General features: G+C 38.1%; 1 protein-coding gene, 2 long non-coding RNA genes and 1 pseudogene across 8 annotated transcripts; 2 read left to right on the top strand and 2 right to left on the bottom strand.

The window, feature by feature from the left end:
- Positions 1–379: 379 nt before the first annotated feature.
- On the top strand, positions 380–3,463 carry LOC148861533 (vesicle-associated membrane protein 724-like; annotated as a pseudogene). Its single transcript, XR_016113216.1, has 5 exons — positions 380–721; positions 1,768–1,908; positions 2,240–2,357; positions 3,013–3,075; positions 3,180–3,463. The product of XR_016113216.1 is annotated as a vesicle-associated membrane protein 724-like (transcript).
- A 781-nt stretch (positions 3,464–4,244) lies between these two features.
- On the bottom strand, positions 4,245–25,507 carry ATCOAE (dephospho-CoA kinase family). Of its 5 annotated transcripts, none has more exons than XM_088985091.1 (5): positions 25,382–25,507; positions 10,615–10,761; positions 10,045–10,114; positions 5,921–6,066; positions 4,245–4,877 (listed from the first exon to the last, which is right to left on the bottom strand). In XM_088985091.1, the coding sequence occupies exons 2-5, from the start codon at positions 10,632–10,634 to the stop codon at positions 4,445–4,447; spliced, it is 669 nt and encodes a 222-aa protein (XP_088841217.1). In that variant the 5' UTR covers positions 10,635–10,761; positions 25,382–25,507; the 3' UTR covers positions 4,245–4,444. The 5 variants fall into 5 exon arrangements, with proteins under 5 accessions (XP_088841217.1, XP_088841216.1, XP_088841218.1 ...); XM_088985090.1 differs by lacking the exon at positions 25,382–25,507 and adding an exon at positions 20,663–21,124; XM_088985092.1 differs by lacking the exons at positions 10,045–10,114; positions 25,382–25,507 and adding exons at positions 6,283–6,391; positions 20,663–21,100.
- LOC148861532 (uncharacterized) lies at positions 5,018–5,648 on the bottom strand. The gene is made up of 2 exons (XR_016113026.1): positions 5,512–5,648; positions 5,018–5,113 (listed from the first exon to the last, which is right to left on the bottom strand). It is a non-coding gene; the product is annotated as an uncharacterized LOC148861532 (long non-coding RNA).
- LOC148861531 (uncharacterized) lies at positions 21,303–22,522 on the top strand. Its single transcript, XR_016113025.1, has 2 exons — positions 21,303–21,631; positions 21,957–22,522. It is a non-coding gene; the product is annotated as an uncharacterized LOC148861531 (long non-coding RNA).
- Positions 25,508–26,475: the final 968 nt, after the last annotated feature.

The raw sequence follows: 26,475 nt of genomic DNA, 5'->3' as shown, positions 1-26,475 counted from the left end.
ATCTTCACAAAATATCATTTTTTCTATATCCAAGTGGTCAAAACTTTGTGGCTCCTTTCCGATAGATAAGATCAATCTGTAGGTTTATAAATTATAAATGTATTGACTTTTTGTATGAGATCTCTGTTTTTTACCTTTTTCTGGGTATTCAATTGCTTTCATCCAACTGTTCATGTGTCTAATAGTTACATTTTCAATCAAGCTAACATTGTGACTGTTGATGTAGCTACTAATATCATCTTCAATCAGATTGATTTGAAATTAAAATATCTGCTTCACATCATCTCTCTCTCTCTGTCAATGGTGATGCTGTTGATGCCGTAAACTCCTACCTATTCTCGACATCGATCAATCCTCTCCTTAACGTTCTTGTCTTCCTCTGCAAAGACTGCTGCTTCTTTCACCATCATCTCAATCCCTTCCTGATTAAGACTGCAGACATCATTTGTAATATAATTCCACTCTTCCCTGTTTGAAGCCTTGTCCTCTGCCTTCTTAGCAGGCAGAGGACACTGAGTTCACTCGAAAATGAGCCAGCAGGAATCGTTTATCTACAGCTTCGTGGCTCGAGGGACGATGATCTTGGATGAGTACACTGAGTTCACTAGCAACTTCCCTGCCATCGTGTCCCAGTGACTTCAGAAGCTCCCCTCCTCCAACAACAAGTTCACCTACAACTGCGATCACCACACCTTCAACTTCCTCGTCGAAGACGGCTACGGTATTCATTCCACCGCTTGCTTCTGCAGATCTTTTCTTTCCTTCACTTTTTCTTTATTTTTTAGTAGATATAGGGTTTAGTGACGCTAGCTGTTCCATCATGGTTGGTTGATGTTTGCTATCCATCGTAGTTGATTTCAAGTTAGAATTTTTAGACAACTTGAAATGGATATAATAGGATTATCTCATGACCTAACCGATCCAGAGAACTTTATATGCTTCTTCGCCATGAACTTGAATACTTATAGAAAAGAAACAAGAAAAATTGCTGTTCTTGTCGTAGTTGGTATTGTTTCAACTTTTAATCTTATAGGGAATTATCATGCCTTTTGTTTATAAATTGGAGTGTTTTTCTCTAGACTTGCATGAATTGGCCTTGGTGAGGGTGAGGGTTTTGATTGATGTAATTGACTGGTTAGAGTTCCTTTATAAGGGAAAGAACCTGAAGAGTTGTTAGAACTAGCATGAAAGAAGTAGTAACAGACTTGGATGGAGAAACCAATCTGAAAATGCTTTATTTTCTGGTGAAGCCTTTGATTTCCAGGGTCTCTCTTTTGAAAAACGTTCTCAGACGTTTCTTAGGATGAGAATGAAAATTTCCTTTGCCTCTTCTTTTTTCTCTTGGGACAAATTCAAACCTTGTGGAGGGTATGTTCGATCAAAATAACAGTTGATTTATACCTGCAAAGTGCAAATCGTATTGCTCCATTCATGGACAGGGAATTTGCCTAGCCTTTGGCTTTATGTTCACTGCACGTGTCTGCAGAAACCATTGGTTATTTAAGGTGAACGTCAGGCATGTTTGGGGTAATGCTACTATATAATGCACATATATTTACCTAATACAATTATCCTTTCCACTTATTGTGGTTACAATTCAAGTGCTCAAGAGTTAAAAGAGTTAAGTATGCAGTGCAAGGATGATAGAATATTTTCCTTTCTATCTTTTGTTTGTTAAGGTTAATGTGGTCTTGATGATTAAGTTTGACAGGGAGAACTTTCTCTGCCACATCCTTCTCACATCTTGATGCTCTTTGGATGTCATAGCATATTGTGTTGTTGCCAAAGAATCCATTGGGAAACAGGTGTCTACAGCTTTTCTTGAACGCAAAAAGCAGACTTCAAAAAGAAATATGGTGGGGGTAAAGCTGATACAGCCGTTGCCAGGAGTCTTAACAAGGAGTTTGGGTATGTTTATTCAAGAGATACCACCTTTGTGAATAGGTTGCATCTTTACCCAAGGTTTCTCTGTTTCAGTTTTCAGCTTCAGTTTTCAAGTGTTTTAATCATAAAAAGGAAAGTGAAAATGTCTTTTTCTTACCCCCTTTTATTTTCTTTTTCTCTCCCTTTCCTGTTTCTTCTCTATTTCATCTTTATCCTCCCTATATCTTCTCTATTTCGTCTGGTACTATCCTATTTCAAACATAATGAATTGCTTCAAATTTTGAAATTTGTTTATCTTCCATTCTTTTTTGGTATTAACAATAATTACCAGTGGAAAATGGTTCTGAAATTGCAGCCCAGTTATGAAACACATGCAATATATCATTGACCATGCTGAAGATATTGGGAAGCTTTTAAAAGTGAAGGCTCAGGTTTCAGAAGTGAAAAGTATTATGCTGGAAAATATAGACAAGGTATATTTACTGGCATTGTCCTAAAACTAATATGAGCATGTCTACTGATTATGTATATATACAACTATTTGAAATTAGTTGTGCATGAGAACACAGGCTTATGTGAAAAAAAAAATGCCGAAAGTTAGGACCATATCCAGTCTACTCCTCCCAAGACCCCAGATAGCTAGGACCAGCATTGGGTATAGCCTTTATTTGAAATGACATTGTATATGTGCTCTTTGTGGAACCTGATGCAATCCCATGTTCATCTCTCCCTTCCCACCCTACCTCTGATCACACGCTGTACAAATTTAAATCAGCCATCAAAAGAATTTACAACTAAGGTGGATGAGCAGGTATCCAAGAAATTTAGTTAGGGAAGTGATCTACTGTACAGTATAACTTCAAATTCAACTTAACGACAAAAAAATGGATATTGGGGGTGCGGGAGGGAGATTATTTTGTTACCCATATAGAGCTAATGGCTCAATCAGCTATAATTTTTAGACAATAGAAATGTTTTAGTTGAGCAGAAGGCTCTTTTTATGGACAGATTCTTCTAATATGTCTATACAGTTCTGTTTGTTGTCATCATGCTATGGTGGTTTTCCTACCTCAACATTATTTTGCTTCAATTATTCGCCATTTATTGACCTGATGAACTCCTCTTCAGGCTTTTGATAGAGGAGAGAAGCTAGATATTCTTGCGGACAAGACAGAAGATCTGCATTCTCAGGTGGGTTAACCATTTCACTTGGTAAATGTAAACCAGCTCGCAATTTTCTTATGCTATAGTGCATTATACAGGCATTGAACAGCTATAATGGATGAAATTTACAGGCCCAAGAATTCAAGAAAGTAGGAACACAAGTTCGGCGGAAAATGTGGTTCCAAAACATGAAAATAAAGCTGGTTGTTCTTGGAATACTCTTGCTTCTGGTCCTAATTATCTGGGTTTCTGTTTGCCAAGGATTCGATTGCACCAACTAATACTTCTTTGGATGCACATGTTTCAATTATGTATATGAAGCTTCAATCAAAATGATTGGAACTCAACAGAAGGTAGGGAAAAAATGAGCAGCTTGAAGGTGATTGATTAACAGAACTCTATCAGAAGCATTGCAGCATTGGTTAAGCTATCAGAAGCATTGCAACAGCGGGGATAGTATTGTAAATGTGGAGTCATAACTTGGTTGTTCATCTATTTAATGGTCAAATAATAAAACGATATGCTGGGTTTTCCTTTTTGTTTGTTGCTTTTTTTTTTCTTTACATACTACTGTAAAATTGTGAACGGTTCTTAGAGTGGAGTTCTCACTTTAGTGTTGCAAGATTTGAACTAATGTACAGAATATTTAGCTCCGGCACTAAAATATCAAATAATAAATTTAATGGAAGATCAATGTTCAGCATATCTTAGGGTTTGAGTTAAAATATTTATAAGATGGTCTTCACAAATTTGGCTCTTGTAGGCAAGGTTCAAGGTATGTCAGGGGGTGGAGGAGCCTTAAACCGACCCCCCGAACTGGTTTAAAACAAATTAAAAAAGTAAAAAAAAAAATCGATATCGCCTGATATGCCCATATTGATATTTTGAACCCTGCTCGTAGGCTTGCTATTGCATAATGTGAACAGTGAAACCAGATACATCTTGTGATGACAACTTGCTTCCTGTTTTTAAAAGATCCTTCTTTCATTGCAGAGCCAAATTTCAAATTATCGATATGAAATGTATTTGAATGTGTAAAAATGCATTGATATGTTGATTTCTTGTTAAATTTGTGAAATTTTTACTTGTATTAGTAGATCCATGGATTTTTCAATAAATTAAAAAAAGTCAAAATTTATAAAGCAATTCCTAATTATATGTTTTAATGGTTTTTTTATGGTAAGTAAAATTTGAGATTGATATGCAAATGATCCATCAGACATTGATAAGCATATATTTCTAGAAAGAAAGAAAAAAAAAAAAAAACAGGACTTGATAGATGATGATCCCCGATAGGTTCAAAGCAAATAAATGAGCGAAATCAGTGTTTCTTCTATTTCCACCTGATCACCACCGCTTTGAGAAGACTTGTGGCTATAGACCATCAATGCTGCTGTCAAGTGTTCCTGTACACAAGAACAGCTACAACTATAGAAACGATAGTCCAAAGGGCACCATTCCTAGACATCCCAAATTCCTTCCATGTTAAAGGCCTAGTGACCTGAACAAATACCTTCTCAAATTGTTCCTTCATTTCTTCCATTGTCCCTGAGTTATCAATCACAATATCTGCTTTTGTCCTTTTCAAATCTAGTGCCATCTGGGCATCGATTCTGTTTATGGCTTGTTCTTCCGATATTCCATCCCTATTCATGAGTCGCTGAAGCTGCGTCTCAGGATTGATCCATACGACAATTATAGGTTTTGTCCATCGGTCCATCTTAGCCTCAAATAGCAGTGGCACATCAAGAACAATAACCTCGGAGCCTTTCATCCATAACTTCACAATTTCCCAAAATATGCCAGAGGAAATAAATGGAGCCAGTAACCTGCGTCAAGTTAAAAACAAAAGTTTCAGAACTAACCTTAGATGTCTTCCAACCGATTATCTGATAAGTGACTTGATCTTTAGGCACAGCATAGTTTTGTGAGACCTCGAAAACCTCTTTCACGAAAAATTATTGTTCAATAGAACAGAACTGCCCAAATATAACTCCAAGAGAGTAGCATCAAAGTAATTTGGAGTATGCAAGGGGACTTGGCTTTGAGTGAATAACAGTGTTGCCTGGACAAACATAGCAATTGGATTCCAACACATGTCCAGGAGTCTAACTCAGAAAAATAAAAAAAATAAAAAAAAAAATCAAGTCACAAATATGTATACAGAAAAGTAAATACAATTAAAATAAACCATATATTTTTGAATTGTAACACCATATGCCTACAGACAAAAAGGTCTCTTGTTACTTAACTTCTGTAGGAAAAATGGCATTCATAATGTACATTGACGGTTTAATGTCATATCCATTGGAGTCTTGGAATCAGACACATGTCTGACATGGACCCTTCAACCATTTAGGGGAGTCCATGCAACATTGAGAAGAACAATTTTCAGAACTTTAGCGCCCATTTGATATTCCATGAAATGCATAATTAATGTTCACTACAGGAAATCTAAGGTACCTGAGGAAGAACATAATGAGTGGCTAATGTTACATCTGAGAAATATTTGAGCTCTTTCCAGGGTATCTCCTACCAACACTTGCATGCTGAGTGATCATAAGCATCCATTTATACCCAACCAACAGGTTCCACTTCTGTTTCTTTTTCCTATTTTTACACTTCCAAAGATTGTGATAAATGTTGCAGTCATCTATTCAGGCTTGTCTACGATGTAGTTGATATTCTTGGTGGAACCAATGGTTGTTTTGTTGTGGTGCAATGCCCTAAATAGAAGAAATCCTCTGGTCCAAATGTATACAATTTCTTTCCATGCAGCACAGCATGTTTGACTTAGGTTTTGCAAGAAAAAGTTCCAAATTTCCTAGAACTGAAGCTTGTCTGCAATTCAAATACAGAAAATCAACCATACCGGTTAAGAAGTTGGCGCTTTGCAGGGTCAGAGAAGACAATTTGCCCTAGACGTGCCCTATCAACTTCTCCATTGCCTAGTAAAATATCTTCCCCAAATGCTGCAACAACCCTTTTCCAACCACCAGTTCCTTTCCGCAGTACTTCCTTTGAGCAAGCAAAGTGCAGATATCCAGCATAAATAACAGAAGATAAAACTAAAATGAGAAAAAATAGATACTAATTGAATAACCATTAGCAAAGATTAATGGAGACAGACACAAATATCATGTTTCAACAGACATTAAATGCCAAGACAAATCACCACACCCACCAATAGACATTAAATTCCAAGAATGTTTAACACATAGCCATTGGCACTACCATGTCTCAGAAATCATAGAGTACTGGGCATGGCCAAAAGTTGGCATTGCTTGAATTTATGAAATCTCTCTTCTTCCTAATGATAGAGACGTGCAAAAATTGGGAGAACCTAAAATATCAGAAGACACGGAATTTTTAAGTAAAATATACATTTGATCATTTGATACACAACAGCATAATACTGATAAAAAAGTAAAGGAATTATATACAAAGAACATCAGAAAGATCAAAAAGGGGGCATTGCCTAATGCAGTGGTAAAATCTTAGGTGACAAACGTGAGAATGTGGGTTTGAGTCTGACAACAGCCACTTTGTGAAAAAATGACTGTTCGAAGCATAGGTCCGTATCAGAAAGATCAAAAAGGGGGCATTGCCTAATCCAGTGGTAAAATCTTGGGTGACAAACGTGAGAATGTGGGTTTGAGTCTGACAACAGCCACTTTGTGAAAAAATGACTGTTCGAAGCATAGGTCCGTATCCATACTGCCCCTCCCAAGACCCTGGACAGCAAGGACAGCATTGGGTAATGTCCATAACATCAGAAAAATATCAAAATTCAAATTTTGATGGTTAGATCATAAAAAAGCCTTGTCATAGATCATCATTGTCATCTGTCTCTAAACTTTTTCTAGTTTATTAAAGGCAAATGCCTTCTATACTGCCCCTCCCAAGACCCTGGACAGCAAGGACCAGCATTGGGTAATGTCCATAACATCAGAAAGATCAAAATTCAAATTTTGATGGTTAGATCATAGATCATCGTTGTCATCTGTCTCTTCTAAACTTTCTCTAGTTTATTGAAGGCAAATGCCTTCTGTTAAAGAATTAGTTTTCATCTTTATTCTGTCTATACAGGGCTTACATTGGTCTCCACATAGGGGAAGAAAAGGACCCCAACTATATATTTTAGTTTATTGGTTGTGACCTGTGAGCTGTGACTACTATACCTGGTTAAGACATCTAGTGCCTGCCATGGCGTTGGAACAGCCATATACTACAAAGCAGCTGTAGAGGCACCAAATTTCTGAGAGACAAAATTAGTCACTATATCTCTAATATAGTACTTCAAGTCCAATACCTATTAGCAAAATCAAGGTCTCATCATACTTGGAGGAATTTGCGGGCTAGGATGCCTGTGTATGTATTTTGTGTTCCCTTATGGTTTCCCCTTGAAATATGTTCTAATCACATAAACTACTTTCTCCACTTTATCTTTGTTGTTTTGCATTCTCCTATTATTATTCTTATAGTTTACTGAAACAAATATAATTAAAAGTTGGCAATTTGTCCATTGGCTAGAAACCACATGTACAAAACCAAAGTTACACAGTAAACAAATAAAAGAATGCAGTTGAAACCCAAATGCTCTAAATTTATTGTCATATTGTCATAAACTTGATATAGGAATCTAGAGTTCTTTTTCACCTAGTGAGAATTCTAATGCCTAAAAGGAATGCCAGATTTATTATCTTGACCCTACAATGTCAGAGGCTTTTAGGATGGAAATAGGAGGCCATTTCTGAAAGCTGATGAATAAAATTGCCTAGAATCCATGAAACTAAATTGATTATCCAACTCAGTCCCTCCTCTTTCATGTCTATTTCCTCCAATTGATAATCCAACTCAGACCCTTCAAGGAACTTTGTCACCTTTGGTTAATAACACCATAAAGTTCAAATTCAACATAACCATAGGATTTTGCCAAATCAATTTTTATGTCCCTCCACCACCAGCATAGTTTTCAAGGCGCCAAGGCAAGGTTAGGCGACAGGGGGGTGCCTAGTCACCTAGTTGCCTAGGCAATGGATTTTTTTTAAGTAAAAACATGTATCCTAGGGTAGTTCCCTAGGTTCCATAATCATATTTCCTTAATAAATATCCATAACTTCCATAAGTATAAACTTCATGTTAAAGTATAGAAAATCAACATCTTCCAACATATTCATGAGAAGAAAAAGAAGAAAGAAAAGAAAATTAGAAAAACATAGGGGTTGAACCCCTATTTCTGTTATAGGAAAAGAAGAAAAAAAATAGTATATAAAAACACAAAATTAGTAAAGAAAAAGAAGAAAATGAGTTGATTGGACAACGATTTATGTTCTTTCTTACTTATTGGTTCAGGTTTTGAAGTCTTTGAGGGTTCGATACAGCATTTAGCAATGTTTGTGTTGATTAAACCCTAACAAATAAGAAAATAGCAAAATTAGTATATAAACATACAAAATGAATATTTTAGTTTAAAATGTCTATTTTATAATTATAACCTCAAAAAATTAATAACATAAAAGTTTGTTATAACACACTATAGAAAACTGCTTGGTGATTAGGCAAGGTGAGACTCCAAGGGCACCTTGTCACCTAGGTGTTGCCTTGACAACTATGACCACCAGTGTGTCTTAATAATCAAGATGACTTACCAACTTGGCACTTTAGTGGACCTATTAGGACACTAACCCCTTATTGGTTCGAGGATCACGAAAAGATTATGATCCCTTGAACAAGGCTTGGAAATTCAGTTGATGCAATTAGGTGCGATAGAGTCAACTTAGATCCAAGGAAGTTGGAGAACTATATAAAAGAGAGAACAAATATTCTGAATTCATTATAAACAGTTCTGCGGTGGATTTGGAGAGATCAAAATGCATTGAATGACAGATCAACAAGGAGGTGTGTAGATGGGTCTTTCCATATAGCAAAAGCTCTATACCATCCCAAGTTCTATGATTGTTGAAAAGGCTGTAACATTACATTTTACATTTTATAGCTGTCCACCTTGCCTGGCCTTTTCTCACCAGAGGAAAACAGCATCCTTAGTGACAATGGAATACCAGTACCCCAGAGACTACACATAAAATACAAAAGAATACTAAATAGAGCACCCTTTTACAATATTGACATAGGTTCTTAAATATCAATGGATATGGTGTTTGAATAAAGCTTACTGATGAGTGTAGTACAAGATTGCTAAGGTCATTCTGTAGTGGCAGGGAGCCAGGCATTCAGGAAATTTCTGGACAGAACTACAATAATGGCTGAGATTGCCAAGGTATTTCCAAGGAGCTTTAGGAAGCAACATTTGGTAACCAAAAGCCAGTGATAAGAAGAAATCCCCAAAAGGCAATAAATTATTTATAAATATAAGAAAGCACTTCCATGGCATGTTAAAATATTAACAGTTGGTTGTAGGAATTGTGAATCTCAATTCTCAATTTTAAAAAACCGCATACAAAGGACAAACATAAAATGCAACGCCAAACTCATAGCCAATGAACTAGCCAGACTGGCTTCATATAATAATAGATAAGCTGCAACAAAATTCCTCAATCAGATACAAAGACTCTTTGCATAAAGATGTAGGAGGAAGAACTAGATCCACACAGTTATTTGCTCATGATCTTGCTGATTAGCTAACATGCTCATCCTTTTGATGCCAGGAGGGAGGGAGATACCATTCAAAAGGAACTGTACATTCTAACATCCCCTCTGCCACTCCCGACCCTGCTGTTTCATAAAATATCAAATTAAGAAGCACAGTACTTTCTTCGCAACAAGGGTCTGTTGCTTTCTGCAAAATAATAAATTCTTGGGCCGAACAAGCATGAGAACTCAGATTCAAGTCTGAGATTGGGCACTTGATGTTAAATGTTGGATCCATATCATTATCACAAAATTAAAAAATTAAAAAAAGTTAGTTCCATATCCAGTTCATCAATCCCAGTACAAAAGATGGCCAGGAGGCCCAGGACCAGTTTAAGTAATTACCTTTACTACTTTGCAAGTAGAATTATCATCTGGTTTTGCCAAATGCAGGGAACCAAATTTTGTGTTGGTCCTGTTGGATAAGTTGGCCACTCAGAGACCCAGAGGAACATAATTATGTCTAAGCACACCAAAAAATACACAACATATGGGCAGGTCCTAAGAATTGGATCTAGCTTTGCATAGGGAGAGAAGATGGAGCACTTTGCAATGCAACCCAGAACAAATGTTCCGGTCAATAAGTTGAGAATGAACATGCACACTCAACTACGCAAATCAAAGATCAAATTTATGAGTAGAATTAAGAAATGAAATGAAAGCCACACATATCTCAAGGTCAAGTGAAATTGAATCAATGCTATGAACTAAATTTTACAGAAAGAGCTTGAAATATATCTTGAGTAAAACTCTCGAACTGTTGAAAATAGTAAACTGATCAAAGAAAACTGTTGAAAACAGTAAAGACATGATAGAAATATCTACATATCCACATACACAAATGGATCATTGAAAAGAGAGGGAGGAAAAGGAAAAGAAAAAAAAAAAAAAAAAAACAGATAGATAGATACATACACGAGCAACAAGGTCAGCATCAACCACAGGAATGCCTTTTCCCTTGAACAGATTGGAGACTGTACTCTTCCCGGATGCAATTCCTCCTGTCAGTCCCACAATCCTCATTTTCTTTCCTCAGTTGGATATCAACACACTGCCCAATCCCTACCAGTAAATCAACAGGTTATTTAGTATCCCAAGAACCTTAAGCATATGCCTTGTATAAACTCATCCAAGTGAGGTTACTCGACAACCTGGAAAGTAATCATGGCAATTATAGCCTATAGGCCAATTAAGCACTCTACCTAAGAGGCTGCCCGATTTCATTTTCTAAATTTACTTGTAAACTATGCTGTACAAGGAAAATGTTATGTCAAAACAGTTAAGAAAACTCATAAATTTGAGTAATCCACACAGATTAAGAATTAAGAGTTTACATATCATGATTTTTCCCCTTCTTTAAAATATATAAGTGCCAATAATTTAGCAAAGAAAATGGCATTAAACAAAACGGAATGGTGAAACAGGATTCATGTAGCTAACCCCATATAGTTGGGATAAGGCTTCGGTATATAATCATCGTGAGCATTAGCAAACAGCTCTCTTGGGCTGATTTGGAGTCGTCACCCATCATTTGAAGGAAATGGAGGTAATGAGACCTCTAAGAATGATTTTCGAAAATATTTTCATTTGATAGTGACTCCAAACCCAAGGTACCGGCTAAACCAATCTAGGTAAGACACAAATGGGAGGTGGAAAGGGTTAGCTAGCCCTTTCCCAAGTCCAATAGGTGGGATCCGCATGGAATTCTTCAATTAACTAAGAGCATAAAAGCATTAGCACAAACAAGCAATTCTTCAATCAACTAAGAGCATTTTTTTTATAAATGAATTAACTAAAAACATATTAATAATAAATAAAGCAAAACAAGACAAGAATAAACCAACATAAGAGAGTCCCACTATCTTTTTATTATTTTTTATTTAATATTACTATACAATATGTATATATATATATATATTCATTTTTATTATTCATTATTTATTATTTTCCCTTTTATTTAATTTTATCAATTATTTATTTTATTATTGTTTTCCTATGGAACCCTATTTGTATATTTATTGATTATTCATTTTATTGGATTAGCGGCATTTAGGGGTGCTCACAGTTCGGTTAACTGAACCGTGGGGCATTTTTTTGGACCGAACCGGTAGTACCGGAACTGAACCAAAACTAGTTGGTTAACCAGTTCGGTTCATCGGTTTTTTGGTTTTTTGTTTTAACAATATATATTATAAAAATATATATAAATATATAATATTATATTTAAAATAATAAATAATAATATATTATATTATAAATATATAATTATATCTATAATACATATTTATTAATTTATAATATATAATATACATAAATAAAAATAATATATAGAAATACATGTATACCAGTCGGTTCGGTTAACCACCGGTGTTTTATATTGGTTAACCAAAACCAAACCGGTACCTTCGATTTTTTAAAAACACCAAACCAAAACCGAACCGACCAGTTCGGTTAACCAATTTTCCGGTTCAATTTCGGTCGGTTCGGTTTTTTGGTCTTTTTTGCTCACCCCTAGCGGCATTAGCCATTTATTTGTTCCATTTTTATCACACATTCTTATTATCATTATTTTTATTTATTGTTTTTTATTGTAGTAGAAAGGTGCTGAAATAAAAATCTGCAAAAGAAAAGAATTAAAGAATATTTCTTAAAGAAGAAGAAAAGAAGAAAGGAGAGAAGGAAGAGGAGATTTGAGAGAGAGAAAAGAGAGTAATGATGCTGGCCACCCTCTTCACTATTATTTATTGTCTGAAATAATAAAGAGTACAAAGACAAATATGCCCTTATAGGGTGGCTAACACATAAAACAACATAAAACAATTAAAATAACTGCTCAAAAAGGACCCAACAAGAGTGCTATGGTCCCCACTTCCTATCTAAACAATAAATAATCAAAAACTACCACTATAGACTACAGGATTTGTCCAAAACCTCAACACTCCCCTTCAAGTTGGGAGTAAATGTCACACATTCCCAACTTGCATAGATTGTGTATTCAAGTTTATTCTTTGCAACCCCTTTGGTGAAGACATCAGCCAATTGTAGTTCAGAGGAGACATAAGGCAAGCAGACTTCTCCAGTTGCCACCCTTTCTCTTATGAAGTGCCTATCAACCTCAGTGTGTTTAGTCTTGTCATGCTGAATTGGTTTGTGAGCAATCTTGATTGCAGCTTAGTTGTCACAATATAACATCATGGGCTCCTTAGCTTTTATTCCAATCTCACTCAATAGAGATCTCACCCAAAGTAGTTCTAAAACACTATGAGCCATAGATCTATATTCAGCCTTGGAACTTTATCTAGCCACAACTGACTATTTTTTTCTCTTCCATGAGACCAATTTTCCTCCCACAAAAGTGCACCCTTGACGTAGATCTCCTAACATCTAAGCAACCTGCCCAATCAAAATCTGTGTAGGACTCCAGCTTTAAATTTTCATGGTCTGAAAAAATAATCCCTCTACCAGGATGCTTCTTCAAGTATGCAAGTATCCTCTCAATGGCTTCCTAGTGCTGAACCCGAGGAGCATGCATATACTAACTCACAACACTAGCAACATAGGAGATGCATGGATGGGTCATACATAAATATAGTAGCCAACCTACCATCCTCTGATATCTTCCCACATCCTTAACCAATTCACCATCCAAAGCATTAATTCTATGATTTGGGTCAATAGGAGTATCAGCTGGTTTAGTTCCTAGCTTCCCAGTCTCCTGTAATAAGTCCAACACGTACTTCCTTTGAGAGATGAAAATCCCATACTTGGATCTTGCAACCTCAATCCCCAAAAAGTATTTCAATTCACCTAGATCCTTGATCTCAAACTCTTGTTGTAGTGACTTCTTGAGTGCATCAATCTCTTTTAGATCATTTTCTGTAACAACTATACCATCTACATATACAACCAATACTGACAAGAGTGTCTCCCTCCTTTTTAAAAGAGAGTATGGTTGGGTTGAGTCTGTGTGTACCTAAAACGGATAAGTGCTCCTCTAAACCTATCAAACCATGTCCTAGGTGACTGTTTCAAGCCATATAGTGACTGTTGATAAGGACCCCATACATCAATATGAACAATATCAAAAGCAAAGGAACTTCTTTTATTACTTGGTTTAAAAGAATGTCTACAATGTTTTCCCAACTAACAGCTTTCACATTCCAAACCAGACAACTGAACAAACCCAAACAACTTCTGAAACAAAACTTCAATGAAATGAATTTAAGATGACCCAAACGATTATGCCAATGCATAATTTGACTCATGGCTCTGATGTCTCGGATTCTCATCCAGAAGGTAGACTCCGCATCACGACCAAGAAAAAGGTCACTAAGCAGTTCAATTTTTTTGTCAAAGAGCTTACTGAAAGAAGATTAGTGTGGAGTTTAGGGACATATAAGACAGATGATAAAGTAATGTCATTAGTCACTCTAATTGTCCCTTTCCCAGCAATGGGAATATGCAAACCATCTGCTATAAAGACTATATCTCTACTATCAAAGCACAACTGGTAAGAACTAAAGAGGGTAGATATATTGGTCATGTGCTCAGATGCTCCTAAGTCCATAATCTAGGGAGGTCCCACCTTACCTGAGGTGGATGCATGATTTGCAACTATGTATGAACTACCAGTATGAGCAAAGGAAGTAGTATTGTTGGCTCATGCATTGTTCTGCCCATTTGAAGAACTAGAACTGGTTAAATCCTTCTTACTCATAAATTGTCCATACTTTTCCAATTCAATCCTCACTGTTGTTGTTGCAATGGACTCCAAATCAGCCTAGGAGAGGGGTCCTAAAGGGTCTCCTGTAGTTGCCACATTTGCATTTCCCTTCTTGTTCTTGATTTGAGCTGGTACGAGATGAGGGCAAAGCTTCCAACAGGTTTCTCCAGTCTACTTAGTCTTATTGCAATAGTCACACACCAAATCCCTCTTGTCCTCCTTCATAACCTCACTATCCTCGTCTCCCCCTATCTCCATTTGGCTTAGATTTAATTGTACTAACCATAGCTGACTGATCAATCCTAAACTGTCTCAACATGACATTCCCCCTACTCTCTTCCTTAGAGACAAAGGCATAAGCTTAAGAAAGAGTCACACCTTCTTTAGAAAGGAGATGTTGCCTGACAATGTCGAATTCAAGGTTCAACCCAACCAAGAACTCAAAAACCCTATTCTTTTCTACCAACCCCTAATAGGTTGTTGCATCCTTCATTCTCTTCCAAACCACAATTTCAAAGTGGCTGATCTCCTGCCAAAGGATTTTCAACATGGAGAAATAGGTGGCAAGAGGTCTATCTCCCTGTTTTGTACTAATCACCCGATTCCTTAATTGATAGGCTCTAGCTACATTTTGTTTTTAGGAATAAGTTTGTCACTCCATCCCAAATCTCCTTTGCAGTATTAGCCCACAAAAAAAATTTACCAATGTGAGGTAACATAGAGCTACACATCCAGATTATCACCATGTAATTCTCCTGTACCCACAAGAAGGGATCTATATCAGGTTTCTTCTCAAAATCAATGATGTACCCCAGTTTCCCGCAAGCACCAATGACCATCTTGTCTAATTGTGCCCATTCTAGATAATTTGTACCATCAAACTTCACTATAGTAATAATTCCAGAGCCAAAAATATCACTACTACCTCCAACACCCAGACCCATGTTACTGGTGGACTTCTACCTGATGCTCCAACTCTCCATTTTTATTTCAAATAGTTCAAAAGCAAAAAAAAAAAAACTTATTGATCAAAAAAAAAAACTAGGTGGAGAGCCTCCGAGATCAAATCGATCTCACACGCAAAGGTAACAGACCTTTCCGAAAGAAGAAAACCCTATCTAGAGATAAATCTCTCTCCTCTCACTATCTCTCACTGGAGAGAAAAGTGAATCAACCACTTTAGAAGGCCTAGAAAATTCCAGAAACCTAGTCGCCCCCTACAAAATACCTAGAGAAGTCCAACAATACCTGAGTGCCCAAGATTATATCAAAATTGAAGAGTCCAACTTGACTAAGACTCTTCCCCGCACTCCAGTACTTCCTAATTTTGATGCCAAAACATAGATCACCCTCCTGATGACTAGATTACACCAAAAAATCCAAGAACTAGGCAATCTGGAGTAGATCGACCAGCCCTTTATCTCCTCGTGCAATCAGCTGATCTATGACTACATGAAAAAACTTCAAGAAACCTTAACCTTGCTTTGATACCAAGTAGAAAGGTGCTGAAATAAAAATCTATAAAAGAAAAGAATATTTCTTGAAGAAGAAGAGAAGAAAGGAGAAAAGGAAGAGAAGAGATTTGAGAGAGAAAAGAGAGCAATGATGTTGGTCGCCCTCTTCACTATTATTTAGTCTGAAATAATAAAGAGTGCAAAGACAAATATGCCCTTATAGGACAGCTAACACATAAAACAATTAAAATAATAGCCAAAAAATGACCCAACAAGAGTGTTGTGGTCCCCACTTCCTATCTAAATAAATAATAAAAAAACTACCACTATAGACTACACGATTTGTCTAAAGCCTCAACAATTGTAATTGCTTTTAATTTAATTTTTTACTTTTTTATTATTTTTATTGTTGTCCCTTTTTTATGGCTTATTCCCCTCCCTTTAGATAATGCCTATTTGTGAATACACATTGATTACCCAAACACACTTAAAAGGAAACAAAATCTCGAAAGACCATGAATTGTTTTACAAACATTAGATAGCATCAAATAATGGATGGATGAAATCTCCCTTCTGTGAATGATCATTCCGATTTGTTATAGAACATAAATACAGGACTGTTAATCAAGTTAGAATTCCTAACTCACACCTAAACAACAATGTTTCTTCGCCAAACAGCAACAATAATGGATTGCTTGGTTAAACATTGAACGGCAAAACTTGAACTCATTGCAACTGATATCATTATGATGTTAACTGACCAAAAAGAGAGAGAGAGAGAGAGAGGCTTACCAGAGATGCGGCAATCATCGCAATAGAGTATACCCAATGTAATAAGGAACAACGGACGAATGTTTCTTTTGGTGTGAGCCTTTGCTGAAATTCTCGATAGTAATGATCCGATGCTGCAGTAGATGGGAGTGAATTTGTTCTTGAAAACTCTTTATGATCAATGATGAACAAAGGAGAAGTTATTATAGATACAGGAATCACAAACGGGAACGATGATTTGGATGACGATTAGTGATAGGGAGTTGATGTGAACAGAGGGAGAATGGTAGTAGCAGGCGATAAGAGTGGTCAAGCTACAACGATGATTCGGATGACGATTAGTGATAGGAGTTGATGTGAACAGAGGGAGAATGGTAGTAGCAGGCGATAAGAGTGATTGAGCTACAGGGGAGAAGAAAAACAATTCTATCGCCGCCGCTGATCTGGGTTGGAGCAACAAGCGAAGAAGAGGGAGGTGTCAAAGTGGAATGGGGCTGAAGGGCGACTGTATTATTGCAGGGATGGAGAAAATATAAAGGGAAAATTTAGTAGAGTACACCTAACAAAACATCCTATTCTTTCTTAGCTCCCTTATGACGGTTTACACGTGATAACACGTGTTTGATTTAATTTTAAATTATATCCAAAATATCCATTCTAGCAAAGATCACTGTCTTCTCCGTTCTAATCAACGGCGATGACTAACTTTCCATCATCCTCCTTTCGACCTCTCTATATTTTACGGTGCATTAATGGCCACCACTGATTCATTTTTCTTCTCCAATAATTTAAGATTCTAAGGCCTCAAAGTCGAAAGACAAAATGAGTAGAAATGTACCTCCACTAACGAATTTCAAGTCTGACTCCTACCCAACAGTTCTGAGCCCATTTCTACAAGTCTACAACCTGTGGAGGTTTCCCTTACTAGCAATCATTATCTTCATTGGCACTTCACATTTTTCTGATAAACCAAAGAGCTTGAAGATCACCAGCAACAATGTAGGCTCCCTCTCCCTCTCCCTCCCCTTACCCCCCCCCCCACATCAACACTTTCAATGAAGAGGGCGAAGGAAGAAAGGAAACCTCCACAGGTTGTAGACTTGTAGAAATGGGCTCAGAACTGCTAGGTAGGGCAAGCCAGACTTGAAATTCGATAGTCGGAGGTACATTGATGCTCATTTTGTCTTTTGACTTTGAGGCCTTAGAATCCTGAATTAGTAGGAGAACAAAAATGAACCAGTGGTGGTCGTTAATGCACCATAAAATAGAGAGGTCGAAAGGAGGATGATGGAAAGTTAGTCGCCGCCGATGATTTGAATAGAGAAGACAGTGATCTTTGCTAGAATGGATATTTTGGGTATAATTTAAAATTAAATCAAACACGTGGTATCACGTGTAAAGCGTCATAAGGGAACTTAGAGTAGGATATTTTGTTAGGTGTACTCTAATAAATTTGCCCTTTTTATTTTCTCCATCCTTGCAATAATACAATGGCCCTTCAGCCCTATTCAACTTCGACACCTCCCTCTTCTCCGCCTGTTGCTCCACCTAGATCAACGGCGATGATAGAATTGTTTTTCTTATCTGCTGTAGCTCGACCACTCATTTCGCCTACTACTACCATTCTCCCTCTATTCACATCAACTCCCTATCACTAATCGTCATCCAAATCATCATTCCCGTCTGTGGCCCCTGTAACTCCGACAACTCCTTTGTTCGTCATTGATCATAGAGAATTTCAGCGAAGGCTCACACCAAAAGAAACATACGTTCGTTGTTCCTTATTACATTGGGTATACTCTAGTACGACGATTGTCGCATCACACCAAAAAAAACATCTTCCCTCCCTCCTTCCCTCTTTTCGATCAGTTAACATCATAAAGATATCAGTTGCAATGAGTTCAAATTATACCGTTCAATGTTAACCAAGCAATCCACTATTGTTGTTGTTTGGCGAAGAAACATTGTTGTTTGGGTGTGAGTTAGGAATTCTAACTTGATTAACAGTCATGTATTTATGTTCTGTAACAAATCGAAAAGATCATTCACAGAAGGGAGATTTCATCCATCAATTATTTGATGCCATCTAATGTTTGTAAAACAATTCATGGCCTGTCGAGATTTTGTTTCTTTTAAGTGTGTTCGGGTAATCATTGTTATTCACAATTAGGTAATATCTAAAGGGAGGGGAATAAGCCATCAAAAAGGAACAACAATAAAAAAGTAAAAAATTATATTAAAAGTAATAACAATTGTTGAGGTTTTATACAAATCATGTAGTCTATAGTGGTAGTTTTTTTATTATTTATTATTTAGATAGAAGTGGGGACCACAACACTCTTGTTGGGTCCTTTTCTAGCAATTATTTTAATTGTTTTATGTTGTTTTATGTGTTAGCTGCCCTATAAGGGCATATTTGTCTTTGTACTCTTTATTATTTCAGACTATAAATAATAGTGAAGAGGGCGGCCAGCATCATTGCTCTCTCTTCTCTTTCAAATCTCTTCTCTACAACCTATGGAGGTTTCTCTTCTACCTCACTGATCAAACATCACTTCAAAGCCATCAACCTCTCCAAAGTACCCCAATACCCCAGTACCCCACTCCCCTACATGGATTCTAACACTAGCAATCATTATCTTCATCGCCACTTCACCTTCTTCCGAGAAACCAAAGAGCTTGAAGATCACACTAGCAACAATGTAGGCTCCCTCTTCCCCCCCCCCCCCCCGCTCTTTATCAAAACTTTCAACGAAGAGGACGGAGGAAGATCACTGCCACTGCTGGAAGTTGTAATGGCGGCAGTGATTTTGGTTGTTCCATAAAGAGAGGTGAAGGGGTGGAGGAAGAAGATCATCGCCTATGAGCGTCGAAAAAACAACTCACTTGCCACTTAGGCTGGAAATAGAATTGCTACCCATCAAGTGAATGAAAAGGAGGTGATGGGACCTTCGGGATTTATATCGGAAAGCGCTTTTGATTTATTAGTAACTCCAAAGCCAGAAGCACCGACTAACCAGTCCAGGTAAGACTCGGATGGGAAAGGGAAGGGGTTAGGCACCCCTCTCCCGGGTCCAATAGGTGGGGCCCACATGGTATTCCAAATAAGCACAAAGACGGAATATGCAAGCAAGTAATTAAACTAGAGAATCAACCCGACTTACAAATATCTCTTTTTTATTTCAGATTTTATTGTTGTTTCCCTTTTCAAGGACTTATCCTCCCCCCTTGTTAACTAAGTATGCATGAATGTAGAAAAATTAATCTACCCACTTCACATCTACTGTCAAGTTTGTTAATTGCTTCATTTATTTTTCTCCTTTCTTTTTATTTATTTTTTATTTCTTATTATTATTTTTATCTTTTATTTTATTTATTATCTTTTATTGGTTAACAACTCTCCTCAGCCGTTCACCTTTAATCCCTGATTTAAATCATGTCATCTAGCCCTAGAAATTTGGTATTCTTCTGCCACAATCCCTAGGAAATCATCCCTGACAGCCCTTCAGTTTGAGCAACAGTGAATAACCTTTTCATGTCTGAACGAAACTACAGTTGAGATCAAGCTTCACACATCGTCTAATTTTGAATCACTCGACAAGTTCAAAAAACAACAAATAATGAAATGGTAATGCAAAATAAACAGCACTGAAATTTGAAATTCATTAATGTCACCATTCAAGTCTAAATCTCATCTCTATGAAAATAAAGGCATAATGAGAAAGAGTATAAACAATCAAAGTGGACATCTCTTGCAAAACAAAAAAAAAAAAAAAAACGATAAATGATCTCTATAGCATGGAATGATAATGTCATGGCAGATCTAAACTAGTTTTAGACTTCACAGAACCAGTTCGGTAGGATCTTCACCGCTAGCTTCGGCTACCCAATTTTTGCTATTATTCAATAGTGATCCAAATATTGAACTAATAAACCTAACCACTACAGCTGTGTGAAGTGACTACAGTATCGGATTTGTCCTAAGATTAGGTGCCGCAATGGGATTTCGAGTTACCTTTTCTAGGTTGCTTTCTTCGAATTGAAATGCCGGATCGGCTTGTGACCAAGAGGTTCGACGGTGGAGATATCGACTCAAAGGCTAATGCATTCAAACGAGGAATAGAAGTTTGGGCCGTCACTATCTTCTGCTCATCCCAGCCATACACGAAGGTGGAAACAGGGGATCGATGATGTGCTAGGGAAGCTGGAGTACCGAAATCACCTGGTATAAGTAACAATAACAGAGGAACAATGAAAATAGAGGGGTTAATGAGGTAAAACGGACGAGAGAAAGCAGATCGCCGCAGCTGTGAGTTGCAGCAGCGGTGACAGAAACACAGAGAGCGAACGACGGAAGTGAAGAAGAAGAAGAAGAAGAAGTGAACAAGAAAGGAGGGAGAGAAGGAGATCGAGTGATGTGAGGAGGGAAGGGCAGATTTGTTGCTTCTATTTCTTGCCGCCGCTTTGTTTGGGTTCGGCTTCAGTCAAAGCGTGATGGTTCGAACATCCTTCAAACATTATGAGAAGATGACACGCGTCCATAAACGCGTGTGCATTCCTCACTCATGCGGGAAAGGTAAACGGGCGTTTAATACGAACGTCGTTAACCATCCAAAGTATTTTTGTGAAAAACCTTTCATTCTCTTTTTTTTCGCGTCTCTCCATTCTCCACCCAAACTTTTCGTTATGCCATCCTCTCCAACCGGCGATCAGCGACAGAGATTTAATGTTTCTCTCCTTACGGTGGTTCATCTACAACTGAAACCCCAAAAGGCAAAGGCATTACTGGCGAAGGCAAACTTCTTCCGGTGGTCGGTGACAGAGGTTTAGTGCTTTTCTCCCTACGGTGGTTCATCTGCAACTGAAACCCCAAAAGGTAAAAGGCATCAACGGCTTCATCTGCAACTTTGTGCTTCTACGACTTCATCTGCAACGGCTTTCATCTGTGGTGGTTTTAAGGCATCAATGACTTTATCTGCAACGGGTATATTTTAGAACAGAACAATAATAAAATCATTTCTGGGTTAATTTTTTTCTCATGTAAAATTATTTCTGGGTTATTTTTCTTCTCTTATTTAAAATCATTTCTGGATTAATTTGTTTATGGGTTATTTTTTCTCTTAAAAAATCATTTTTGGGTTAATTTGTTTCTAAGTTATTTTTTTCTCTTATGTAAAGTCATTTCTGGGTTAATTATTTCTTCTTCTCTTATGTAAAATCATTTATGGGTTTGTTGAGTTGCTTAATTTGTTTGTGGTTTTATTATTGCTAAATGCTTATTGCTTATTGCTTAATTTGCAATCTATCAGGCAATGTGTTACAGAGTGCCAAATAGGAACTTTGGCTTTGGTTGACAGCCATATGCCAAGCATGTTACCAACTTCCTTTGGGAAAGTTAAAGCCAATCAAGTATTGTGAACAGCGATCTGAATTCTGGGTGCTATAATAGTATAATGACAGAGGACGAGCTCCAATGCCATCATATTCATTGTTACTCGATCATTTCGATATTGATGCAAATTTTTACACCCCTGATCATGAAAGTAACTGACAGATGCAATAAGATCATAAATTCTAAGAGGTGGATGTCCAGGCAGCAACATACTGAAAATCTATCTCTGAGATAGTCTGATCTGGTTGTGTGTGCAGATACCAATGAGCTAAACGATAAAGCGAAGCAAAAGCAAGTTGATGGAAGGGGTGAGCAAGTGCAGAGAGGATATGGGTTCATATAACAAGAATGCACTATGATGGACTAAAATTCCAGAACTTGTCTGAATTATCTAACTAATGAGTAATAAATAGGGTAGTGCACTCATGAATCATGACTTAATGAGAGAGCAGATAATTGAATCATCGTTCTTTTTTCCCCTCATTTTTTCTCTAATAAATTTCATGGTCCCTAAAATTCTGAAACGAAAGATAACCACCATGTTTCAGGCTTTCAGCACACGTTGTTTAGAGTTAAGGCGCTACATGAAACGAAATTATTTTTATTCCTATACCCCATAGATTCACTATCGAAGATGGATCCTCTGATGACTGGTAACAGAACCATGCGATGAAATTAGTTCAGATTTTAGATTTGTTTGAAACTGAAGAACATTACGATTTTCCTTACTGGTACCCAAACAGGGCCTCAATGTATAGAACTACTCATTTATATCTAATACCCTGCCCCTCCACTCCTTCAGTGGGGACCTCGTTAATCCACATTAACGCATTATCAATAACGCATTATCAAGACACTTGTTTTGTCCAAAACCCAGAACTATTGAAAGTCCATTAGCCAACTGCTAAACCAATCATTCTCTTTCAATCAATCCATCAGAACCTTTGAAGGAGTGCAACTTATAAAAAGTTTTTGGACCTATGAGATCCAATCAATCTCTACAGGCAAAGGAATCAGGCCAGCTATGCTTTACCCAAGTTCTCAAAATCAAATTATTCAGTTACAACTTACAAGGAACAACTTGTAAAAAAAAAAACAGTAATATATATAATAATAAGTGGTAAAACAGATTCAGATTTGGCTCTACTTCTCAATAATCTATACAACATCTACAAGGATAACCAAGCATAGAAATAGCACCCAACTCTGCATTTGTGGTTTGAGCCCAAATGAAGCACGAAGTACCACGTTGTCAATCACAGGATCACAAAACACAAAATCTCTTGTCTGACTCGTGGTTAGGCTAACGAAGCTAATGTTTGTTAGAGCTGAATCCGCCTTGAAAGTCATGAGGAAGCTTTGGGCCAAGCCGGTTCCATGAAGTTCATTGACGTAGATCCTGCTTGTGCCCTCAAAATGAAATCTCCCACACAAGCATCTCCAAGTACAAATTCCAAGTTATAGGTCGTACCCTTATCGAGCTCTGTTGTTGTTTGTATCCCAGCTGAAGCTTCCAAAACAAGCTCAACTGCAGCTTTGCCTTGTGGAACTTGGTAGTTTTTGGAGTCTATGTATTTCACTGTCCCTATCACAAACCATTGCTGTAATGCTGATAGAGTGAGACTTGGTTCTGCATCAAGTAGAATCCCCTCAGTGGAATCATTGAGGAAAGCTGGTCCCACTACAAATCCACCATTGAGCAGCAGGTTGTCTGAATCACCCCACCATTGAATACCATAAATTGTACAGGTGACGTTAGAGATAAATAAAGATGGATCATATCATATTCTTCACTTCCCCCGTTCGCGCTCTGTGTTTCTGTCACCGCTGCCGCAACTCACAGCAGCGGCGATCTGCTTTCTCTCGTCCATTTTACTTCAATAACCCCTCCGTTTTCATTGTTCCTCTGTTATTGTTACTTATACCAGGCGATTTCGATACTCCAGCTTCCCTAGCACATCATCGATCCCCTGTTTCCACCTTCGTGTATGGCTGGAATGAGCAGATGATAGCGACGGCCCAAACTTCAATTCCTCGTTTGAACGCATTAGCATTTGAGTCAATATCATCGATCCCCTGACACCTCCCTCAATTCCAATAACAGCAATGACCCATCTTCATTCTCGGCTAGGGAAGAGCACCTGGAAACACCCGAACCAGATCGGTGACGTCTCATCCTCCAACGCCAATGGGATCTTCCCTTTACTCTTTCACCCACCTGAGGTCTTTCTCTCCCCTCTTGAGCCCCAATACCAGAACCGTCGCCGCCCGCCTTTAGCTGCCCTGAACCTTTAAACTCTTCTTCCACTTCAATCCAACGGAGCCCTAAAGCATGTCATAAGACCAGTGACTCCAGACCTTCTACCATGAAGCTAACAACGAAGGTTTCCCCGAGAAGTTCCATTGTTAGAGCCTTAAGTATCTCATGCGGTGCTCCCGCCCAGATCAGTAGCTTCACAGCCTCGAGGTCCCTCCAGTAAAGGTTCTCCTCTACTACTCCAACGAAACTCGTAGTGGCATTTCCCAACTCCCTGAGCGTTTCCAAACACCAGGCATGAAGCAGAAGTCCAACCGCTCTTACCCTCCACCTTCGAGTTCCTTTGCACCTGCAATTCCTCCCAAGGATTGGCGACCACCGAAACAGAGACAACTTCTTTCCTCCTATTGGGTATGGGCTATGTCCGTAGATGAGTGTTTAGCGCCTTGGACGTTACCAAGGCTAGCTGGTAGGGAGAAGGAACTGGAGAAGGCAAGAGAGAACGGAGACCGTTGGAGAGTGGAAAGCCAAGGTCTACGAACAGTGGCGGTGAACAATGCGGGAACAGTGTTCAGCACCAACGACTCCAAACGCTCCAAGCTCAAGAGAGTCGATTCAATGGTCCAACTTCTGCTCCAACTTGGTGAGAGTGATCAGATCTGTCGCCGCTCTACTTCTCTGTGAAGAAGACGAACAGTTCAATCTGGTGACGGTTTTCAAGTCTGATGAAGAGTTCAACTTGGTGACGGTGTTCATCTACTTCACAAAGAAGTAGAGCGGCAACGGATTTGAACCTGTTCTGCATCGAGTTGACTCTATCTGCTTCTTTTCATACCATAGTTCCACCATGAAAGAAATTATCATCAAAATAAATCAGTGATAAAAAAATAGCAATAAATCAAAAAACGAAAAAAAAAACATAACTAGAGCTGAAACCTATGGGAGCTGGTTCAACGGAGTCGATTACTAGCTCCGCCGAACCTCACTCCTCTCAACTCGCAATCGATTCAAATATCAAACAAAGACAATGACAAAAAAAAAGAACTAAAGGAGAAACTAATGTGGGAGAGAATGACGAGATTTACTATATGTCGGCCTGGAATCAATCGCTGCTGCGGGGGAATCTCAACTCGTTTCGATGGATTTGCTTTCAGACAGTTACAGAAAACACTGATTGCGATCGGGAGAACGATGTGAAGATGATGCCTCCGGTGATTCACGTTTAAATTTACCGTTGATGCTACCGCAGGCTACGCTCCGCCAGCGGTGAGGATGAAACTAAAGGGAGGGGGCTAACTGGTGACCAAATGATAAAAAAGCGACGTGGGACGAAGGGCTAACTGGTGACCAAACGGTAGGGTTTTTAGTGGATTCGAGTGCAAATGAAGGGGAGAAAATCGCCGCTGCAAGTCCCCTATTTTCGACTGAGGAGAAGGTGAACAACAGCTCACCGGCGAGAGAGAAGATAGTGAGGGAGGTGGAGAGCACAAGAGAAGGATCGGAGAATAAGAGGGCGGAAGGTTTCGGAGGAAGACGAATCTCTAGTCGCTACCCCTCTGCTTTGGGTTCGAAGGTTAAAGATGATAAACATTCCTCTCTTCCCCTTTCTCTGCCTTAGGGCGAAAATGATGGAATCGGTCTCTTTTAAATGGCGCTAGGGGAATTTGTGTAATTCTATAAACATTAAGGGAAAGTTTATAATTAAGGAAAACGTTGGTCAAAACGGGTCTAAGGGAGGTCAAACCGGGATTCGGTCTCTTTTAATCGGCTCCGTTGATGGAGGCACAAAGGAAACAGGAAAAAGAACAAACTGTAATCATGTGATAAAACCAAGGCAACAATTCTTGCAACTATCCACCATCTTCAAGGCAACAATTCCACAGCAAACAAATTCATAGATAAAACCACGACAATCGAATTTAAACATGTGATTCCATGGCCTACAAATTCCTTATTGTGCTATATCGAGGCTAGACCATAAAGAAACCTCGAAAAATATTACCCACAACTACAGCTCAAAGCATAGCTCATTAACTAAACCATGAAACAGAAATCAAACCAAATAAACAAAACGAAGTTTCAATTCCTCACATATTCCAAAAATTTTTAACCAATCTATGCACAAATTTTGGGAGTCATGGATTACCAGAAAGAGAAGAAAGCCCTTACTCTTTGAAAA

The sequence above is a fragment of the Nelumbo lutea genome, chromosome 4 (assembly GCF_056320005.1).
Source record: "Nelumbo lutea isolate HS-2025 chromosome 4, American lotus-T2T, whole genome shotgun sequence".
Classification (NCBI taxonomy): Eukaryota; Viridiplantae; Streptophyta; class Magnoliopsida; order Proteales; family Nelumbonaceae; genus Nelumbo; species Nelumbo lutea.
Note: the sequence above shows the minus strand (reverse complement) of the source record. Positions and strands in the feature narration are given on the sequence as shown.

Coding starts and splice junctions, on each gene's coding strand:
- ATCOAE (XM_088985089.1), bottom strand. CDS start 10,722: ATGAGGATTGTGGGACTGACAGGAGGAATTGCATCCGGGAAGAGTACA. Junction 6,067..10,614: donor ATGCTGACCTTGTTGCTCGT/GTATGTATCTAT, acceptor GCTTGCTCAAAG/GAAGTACTGCGGAAAGGAAC. Junction 4,878..5,920: donor AAGCGCCAACTTCTTAACCG/GTATGGTTGATT, acceptor AACTTGACGCAG/GTTACTGGCTCCATTTATTT.